At 33.1% G+C, this 9,280-nt stretch overlaps 1 protein-coding gene across 6 annotated transcripts in view; it reads right to left on the bottom strand.

Annotated features, from left to right (window-relative positions):
• Window positions 1-1,088: 1,088 nt before the first annotated feature.
• AGL (amylo-alpha-1, 6-glucosidase, 4-alpha-glucanotransferase) overlaps window positions 1,089-9,280 on the bottom strand; it is a 75,809-nt gene continuing 67,617 nt past the window's right edge. For all 6 annotated transcript variants that reach the window (XM_065887128.1, XM_065887137.1, XM_065887146.1 and 3 more), the window contains 2 exons: window positions 9,147-9,280; window positions 1,089-1,206 (listed from right to left, as the gene is read on the bottom strand). In XM_065887128.1, the coding sequence (XP_065743200.1) occupies window positions 1,089-1,206; window positions 9,147-9,280 (252 nt within the window). The remainder of the gene's footprint in view (window positions 1,207-9,146) is intronic.

Here is a 9,280-nt window from a genome sequence, read left to right as displayed (position 1 = left end):
AAAAAATTCATCTAGAAAATAAGTACTATTAAAAAATGTCAAATCATATAAATGTTAAAAGCCTTTTTTCTTTATGACTTTTCCAGATTTAAGGTGTGTTAAAATAACATGAAAAACTTTTCAAATGATTATACTGAATTCAAGATAACTACTGAATTCATATCTCTATTTATATTATGTTAAGATTGTTCTCAATGTTAAACTTGTCAACACATTTTGGTTACTAGGAAACCAGTATAATACATTTTTACACACAAACTAAAAATAGTTATTAAGTTTTAGAAAACTAATATAGTATTTTTTGTCTTTAAAGTTCTCATAAACATGGCCAACAATTTGCGTTACGAAAAGGTAAACCATCTCATAGTAGGACACTGGCACTCAAGACTAATTTTATAAAACTGTTTTTAGAAAATAAATTCCTAATGCTTTGTGGTTTTTTCATATATCCTATGCATCATTAGCACAAGTAAATTATGTTAAATATACTGTTGAAATTCATTATATTAAAAACATGTTAATATATCAGTGAAAAAAATAAAAGCACATTACAAACATCTGTGCTCCAGTTATGAACACATATTGCAGGTGGACACTTCTGTGATTCAGCATTCATTTAGTATCTATTGAATGCAGTGTGGAAGGTGCTAGAAATACCATAGTAAAAGTGTTAATTAACCACAGCCTATTTGGTATATATTGTTACTGAAGAAAATATATACCACCATTTAAAGATACTTTTTCATTTCTTTCATTATTACATTCTCATATTTCATTTTCACTTATGTACAAATAGAAGATTACATGATTTTTTTCATTTTCAAACTCTGGATTTCAAATTATTGATTTTTCTAGGCATTTGAAGAATACTTCCTGAATTCAAAAGACAAACATCCTATAAAAAAAAAAAAAAAGAAGAAGAAAAACTAATGCTTTACAGTCTTACCTAAATTGGGCATCAGTATTATATGAATGAGATTTTAAGAATGACTTTAGCATGTGCATATAAAGCATTTACATTACATTATTACCTTGCATTCAACAATAAAATTGATTGCATACTTAATGCAATCATATGCATGAGTCAACTATAAATCATAGAGTGTTTCAAGAATAGTAGCAATTGACCAGGCTTGTGTTTCACAGCTGAAAGGACAGTATTGGCCATTCTCGTTGGTCAGTTCTGGAAGTCCTTTCCAAGGGGATCTTAAAGAAAGAAAAGCCATTTTATGAGATATAATCAAACACATATCTTGTTGGATTAACAAAATAGGCAATACACCTGGGTGATTTTGCCTTCTCTTTTAGAAAACAATATGTACTCATTTACTACAAAATAAAACAGAATATCCTAAAGCTTATGTATAAAGAATTTAGATTGAAATTATTCTTTGATATTCAATCTTTTGGATTTAAGACTTTCAATTACAAAGGAATCCCTTTATGTCTTAAAAACAGAGGAAACTACCATCCCAAGCAATATATAAGTATAGATACAAACATCCTCTCAGGCCTAATTTTATTTCTTTTGGAGTAAGTTTATGAGACTCAAATTGTAATTATGTGACTGTATTATGTTTGATCTTGACAAAATTATAAAATGAATATGAAATGATGAAGAAACACTGGATTATGACTAGGAAAAGAATGCCAATTAAAAACAATCTAAATTTCCATACTAATTTCTCATTATCCTGAATAATAGTACAGTTAGTATTTATTGTACATTAATTATGTTCTAATACTAAGTGATTTATATACATTGTCTCATTTAATGCTCACAGCAACTCTATAAGGTAGGTATCATAACTATTCCTATTTATAGAGGAGGTAAGAGAAGTTTATGAAGGTTAATGACTTGTTCCAGATCTCACTATCAAAACACAGCATTATTAGCATAGCAAATTTATTCTTCATTTTGATGTAACGTAATCCCTTAAATATGAAATTTAAAAAAATACAGAATTCTGTAATGTTTCATTTTTTTGGTTCATTTTTTGTTTCATTATTATGCTTTGTAACTTATATATACTTTTCTGAAGATATGAAATATTTCATAATAAAAATGAAAAATGATTCAATTAGGTAAACATGGCAATATTTTGAATAATAATTAATAATAATATCAGCTAGGTACCATATTTCAAAAAACTGTCATAGAGAAACAGAAAACATAGAAAACTTATTCATTTTCAAGTGTTCAAACTACTTCAGAGTAACATGTCAGATTACTGAAGTTGGGTTCCTGAGTATCTATAATGGGCTAAATTGTGTCCCCCTCAAAATTCATATGTTGAGGTCTTAACCTTCAGTACCTCAGAATGTGAACTTATTTGGATAAAGGGTTGTTGCAGATGTAACTAGTTAAGGTGGATCAGGGTGGGCCCCTAATCCAATATGATTGGTGTCCTTACAAAATAAGGAAATTTGGACACAAACATGAACACAAGGAGAATGCCATGAGAAGACTGGAATTATGCTGTACAAGCCAAGGAAATGCCAGAAGCTAGGAGAGAGGGCTGAAAGAGATCCTTCCCTAGTACCTTCAGACAGAACATGGTCCTGCAGATGCCTTGATTTCAGATTTCTGGCTTCCAAAACCATAAGACAATACATTTCTGTTGTTTAAGCCACTCAGTCTGTGGTGCTTTATTACAGCAGTCCTAGCAAACTAATACAGCACCAAAATTAAGAAACAAAACAAACTTACAGAACCATTAAATGCTGCTCATAATTGGATATGAACACAAGAACGTGGAAGATACCCATACTTGTATAAAGAAGTCCCCTTTCCCTCGCTTTCTGAAAAATTCATTCCTCAAGTCATTAGGTGGGACCAAGAAGGTCAGTAACTACAGTTGAGGAGGGAAGGAGAGAAGGGTAGCAGGAGTAGCACTGAGTAGAATGTTAGAGTCTAGGGGGTATGAGGAAGGAGTTCACAGCAAGGGTGGGGGTAGTTCAGAGCCCACGTGGTGCAAGGAGAGCATCCATGCATAAGAGTGGCCTACATGTGGTTGTCAGGCCCAAGGAAGGTGAAGAGGGCATCTATGTCTTGTGGCACCCCAGCATGGGATGTCAGAGCTAAAGCAGGGTGAGCTGGGTCCATGTGGTGGCGACAGCAGAGTATACGAAGCAGTAGTTTTTAAGACACTGAATATTAAGCAACAAAGAAGAATGATTCCTAAGAAATAAGAAAAAAATTGAAGTGAGTCCTATGATTACTATACCTTCCTGTCTTGAGAGAGCGTCTAGGATTTGACAAAGGGAGGGGAACCCAGGTGGATCCTGGCAGACTCTTTGAGCTGAAGAGATGGAATTGAGAGTCCAGAAAGACCAAGACAGCTAGAATTTTCAGGTCAGAGTACTAGAGATGAGATAACTGCACAAACAGAGAACTCTGGAGACATGTAAAGGGTCCCACTCAAGTATTTGCAGCATAATCATCAGCAAATACACAAGAGAAAACTAACCAAGGATGTGGAAAGAACCACCCAAAAGTATTAGATGAAGTAGTACCTGCCATTCAGAGAGGGTCAGGAACAGTGCTTATTCCCACCAGGTAGATTTGAAAACTTTGTAATTTTAGGGAAATGGGATAGAGAACTCAGATGAGTGTTGACTCATTAGTGTAGACTAGTTAGTCCTGAACTAAATGCTGTTCTAGTTAGGTCCAAAAAAAGTTAAAATCAAGTCCTGAAAAGATCAGGCTGTTTCCAAATAATTTAACTGCATTCCAAACTAAAGTTCAAGAAGATTTATGGAAATACAGAAAAAAATCCAACATCCAAGAAAGTAAAATTTACATCTAGCATCCAATAAAACACTAACAGGCAAAGAATAGGATAATATTTACCATAATAAGAGAATATCATGAGTGAAACCAACCCAGAAATCAATTAGCAAACAAAGACATTAAAATAGTTACTGTAACTGTATTCCATATGTTCAAAATATTAGGCAGAGACATGGAAGATATACAAAAGACCCAAATCAAACTTCAAGAGATTAAAACTACAATGTATGAAATGAAAAATACACTGAATGAAATTAATGGCAAATTAGATATAAGGATGACAGCAGATTTCTTGTCAAAATAATGCAACAATTTTAAAGTACTAGAAGAAAAACTAGTCAACATTGAATTCTATACTCAACAAAAACGCCTTTCAAAAATTGAAGGCAAATACTTTTTTGACATACAAGAGCTTAAAGAATTCATCATGAGCAGACCTGATATAATAGAGGAAGTCCTTAGGCAGAAAAAAATGATACCAGATGGAAATATGGATATTCACAAGGAGATGAAGAACACTGGCAACTATGTATTTACATAAGACTTTTTTCTGTATTATTTAAATAACCTCAAAAGATAACTGATTGAAAGAAAAATATAACAACGTAGTATGGGCATTATAATATATGTAAAAGCAAAATAGATGACAATAACAGCATACAGGTCTGAAGGGAAGAAATGGAACTATACTATTTTAAGGTTCTTATAGTACACTTGAAGCACTATATCTTCACTTGAAAGTAAACTATGATAAGTTAAAGAGTATACTATACGCCTAAAGCAAACATTCAAAAAACTGAAATAAGAATAGCTAATCAGCCAACAAAAGAGATAAAATGGAAATAAAATAATCAGTCTAAAAGAAGCAGGAAAAAAGAAAAAGCTAACAAAGAACAGACAGGATAAACAGAAAGCAAATAGATGTATACTTAACCATATAAATAATCACATTAAATGTAAATGGTCTAATCATCCCAATTAAAACGAAGAGATTATCAGGCTGCATAGATAAATAAGACCCAATTATATGCTCTATGTATAAGAAACCTACTTTGAATATAAAGACACAAAAAGGTTAAAAGCAAAAAGATGGAAATATATATATCATTCTCACAACTAATCAAAAGAAATCTGGAGTTATAATAACTATAAATAGAGTATAACCTTTAAAAATTGTGAATCACTATATTGTACACCTGTAACATATAATATTGTACATACATCAACTATACTTCAATTAAAAAAACAGATTCACACACACAAAAAATCTGGAGTGCTTATATTAATATCAAACAAAGAAGATTTTGGAGCACAGGCATATTGCCAGTGATAAAGAAAGTCATTTCGTAATGATAAAAGGGTCAATTCATCAAGAGAACATAATAATTCCAAACACTTATGCATCTAATAATAAGGCTTCAAAATACTTGAAGCAGAAACCCATACAACTCCAAGGAGAAGTAGACAAATCCATAATTGTAGCAGAAGATGCCAATACCCATCTCTAGGTAACTCACAGAACAAGTAGACAGAAAAGCTATGAGTACTTTGTATAACACTACCAACCAACTTGACCTAGTCAACATTTTAAGAACACTCCACCCAACAACAGCACGAGGCACAGTTTTTCACTTGCAAAGAGTTTAGTGACCTCGTTAGAACATATTCTGCATCATATAATAAGTATCAATAAGTTTAGAAAGATAAGTCATATTAGATATATTCTTTGACCACAATAGAGTTAATTTTGAAATCAGTGACAGAAACATCTCTGGACAATTCCCAAATATTTGAAAACTAAATAACACCTTTCTAAATAACACATGAGTCAAAGAGGAAAACAAAGGGGAAAACAGAAAGTGTTTCAACTGAATTAAAAAAAAAAACACAACACATCAGAATTTTGGGGTATTGCTAATTTAGTACATAGTGGGAAATTTATAGCACTAAGTACCTATACTAGAATAGAAGAAAGGTCTTTAAATCAATGACCTCAACTTACACCTTGAAAAAACAGAAAAAGACAAATTAACCTGAAGTAAGTAGAAGAGAATAATAAAAAGTAGAGTAGAAATCAATAAAATAGAAACTGAAAACCAATACAAAAAGAAAACCGATGAAATCAAAAGGTGGTTCTTTAAGAAGACCAATAAAATTGATAAGCCTCTAGCCAGGCAGATCAGGAAAAAAAAAGAGAAAATACAACTTATCAATATCAAGAATGAGAATATTGACATTACTACAGATTCTATAGACAATTTAAAAAGTAATAATGCACTTTAGATGAAACCATTTCTTGAATTGTGACTTTTTTTTTTTTTTACTTATTCTATCATTTATTGAGGAAAAAGTTTTACATATTGGGGTAAAGCAGTAGAAAGCAGTGACACAGAACTCCATCATTTCCAGCCTCATGTAGCCAAGAGAACAAGCCTTGAGGACTTAGTGGGGACAGTGCTGGCCTTGCACCTCCCCACAGGTGACAAGTATTTTTGATCTATCTTTTCATTTAGTCTTGACAGCAAGTAATGAGATATTATTCTCATTTTATAGATGAAGAAATTTATTTCAGAGAGGTTAAGTAACTTGTTCAAAGTCACATGCAAAAATAAGCAGTAAGGACAGAATTTGAAATTCAATCTGAATCCAAAGCTCACAGTTAAAGCATATTATGCTATCAAAAGTAGCTACAGGAAACAGCAAGAAATAAAATGGAAATGTAGTTTGAGAAAAAATTGTGGAAATTAAAGAATTTGGATTTCATTCTGTAGCCAGTGGGGAGTTACTGAAGATTTTTAAACATAAGATTAAAATTGTGAGTTATATTTCCACAAGATTGATCTTGTTTGGGGTAATATGCCAAAATGGAGAAAAGAGAGTGGAAGTATGGAGGTTATTGCCTAGTCCATAGAAAAGGTTATGAGTTACAAATCAGGCATTGGCAACAGAAAGGAACACGGTGGGCTGTTAGAAGGAACAGAACTATAATCAAGTCTTGACAACTATCTGGATGTTCTGGAGAGGTAATGAAGTAAAATTTAAAAGTACCTGGGGTGTTTGAGCTTGCAGAGCAGGAATAATGGTAATACTGTAACAAAGATGGGAACTATAGGAAGAAAAAACATGTGAGAGAAAATGAGTGATGGCAGAAGGCCATCCGAGGTAACAAGTTTATCAGGTAGCTAAAAAATAGAAGTGGAGTTTATGAAAGTTAAAAATTACCTGAAGAGTGAAGATGTGAAATTAGGTGAAATATAACAGAAGATAAGTCAGATAGAAAAGAAAGGAAGATCAAGGATAGAGTTTTGGAGAATGAACATATTTAGGTGCCAGGAAGCAAAGCCAGAAAAACAGTAAATAGAGCCAATAGTGAAGTGGTTAAGAGCACAGCCTGTGAAATCAGCTTGCCTGGAGTTCAATAAGAGCTCTACCAAATTACTTGCCATTTGACTTTGTATAAATTACTTAACTTTCTAAGCTTAATTTATAAAATGAAGACAGTAGCTCATATCTTGAGTTAGTATCTCGTCTGTGTTACATGTACTAATATATTAATCCTCAAAACAATACCAGCACATCCATTTAAGATGAGGAAACTGAGGCTCAGAGAAGTTAAGTAACTTTCCCACAGCCACATAGCTAGTAAGTGGAGATGTGAATAACAATAATAGGATAATAATAATAGTAGTAGCTATTTTATATAGTTTTTTGGATGAAATGAGTAATGTTATATGAATGCATTTAGAACAATATCTGAAGATAGTAAGTACTCAATAAATATTATTTGCTATTATTATAGTGGTTACTATTACTAGGTTAACAAGAGAAACCTAATGCTGTGGCTAGCATAATGTTTTTCATGAAAAGAGGAAAGCAACAATGTCAAATACTATAGCCAGGTCAAAGAAGAGAACTGAAAGGAAGCCATGGGATCTGGGAACCAGAAAGGATCTTCTTGAGTGGCTTTACCAGAGTGGTGAGGGCAAAACAAAAGCCAGATTGTACGTGGTGATGACTGACTGGGTGTCAGAAAAGAAAAATAAATGAGGTTAATTGTATAGAAAATGTACTGAAAAGAGAACAGAATGATAAAACAAGGCTTGAGGCAGGAACAGCATGAAGGGACTTTATTTTAGGATAGGCTGACAGATATCTTTGTAGCTTAGGAAGGAGGGATCAAGTGGAATACCAAGAAAGGATAACTATTTGACAAGGTCATGGAACAGGTAGGAGGTATGTGATTATAGGTAAAGTAGAAGAATCATCTCTGCAGTGCAAGATATTCTTACTCCTCGTGGAAAAAAAGGAAGAAAGAGAAAAGCAATGCAAATATTGAGAAATACTTTGGCCAGTAAAGGATGGAATATAAGAATGTTCACATCACACAGACTTCAGACTTAATCTCTAGATGAAGTAGAAGTGTGACAGGATTAGGGTTTCTGTGACTATACTTAAGCTAATGAAAATAAACTTTAAATAAAAAGAAAAATTTTGACAACATTCATATTGCTAGATGGAAGTCCCTCATGTTCTTATAATAGAGGAGATAAAACTATGTTGTTTATGCATATTTATGCATAATTATTCTGAGCAATAAGATGTACATATATCTAGGTTTAATCTAGAACTTGTGAAATTAAGATACCTTTTGACTGAGTTATATCATCTTATAAAGACACATAACTCTGATACTATTTATCTGCTAATAATTAGGACAAAGGAGGTGACAAATGGGTTTGAAATAGTCAAAACACCAACACTGATATTTTAATTATAATGAAATCATTTCTGAAAATTATTTATTGATATATCTTTAAATCAGTTAACTCAAAAGGCCTGACACTTTTAGTTTTTGTATTTATCCTGTGCTAACCATACCCAAAAATATCAGCTAAATTTTAAAAACCAAAGACTATTCCACCACATGTATAAGTCATGCAATATCAAGTCTTTAAATTAAATAACAACCTAAAATAATTAAAAGAAGGTGAAAATTACATAGAACTTGTGTTAAAGAGTAAAGCTTTCAAATTTCACATAGAATATACTGAAATGAATTCTAAGGAAATGCCATTTACTAGCTAATAAATAGACTAAACATTAATTTTTTTTTTTTTTTTGCGGTACACGGGCCTCTCACTGTTGTGGCCTCTCCCATTGCGGAGCACAGGCCCCGGACGCGCAGGCCCAGCGGCCACGGCTCACGGGCCCAGCCGCTCCGCGGCATGTGGGATCCTCCCGGACCAGGGCACGAACCCGTGTCCCCTGCATCGGCAGGCGGACCCTCAACCACTGCGCCACCAGGGAAGCCCCTAAACATTAATTTTGAAAATTACATGCCCTGACAAATTACCTCTCAAGATGAACATAATGGCGAGAAAGAACATTTTTAACCAAAAATATAGTCTTTGAAGTAATCTCGGGACCCATCAATTTGGAAAAATATAATTTCGCACGAAGAAAATACCCAACAGGCCACAGCCACTC

This window comes from Phocoena phocoena, chromosome 1 (genome assembly GCF_963924675.1).
Source record: "Phocoena phocoena chromosome 1, mPhoPho1.1, whole genome shotgun sequence".
Lineage (NCBI taxonomy): Eukaryota > Metazoa > Chordata > Mammalia > Artiodactyla > Phocoenidae > Phocoena > Phocoena phocoena.
The sequence above is the reverse complement of the archived record's forward strand: the minus strand, read 5'-3'. Positions and strand labels throughout refer to the sequence as shown.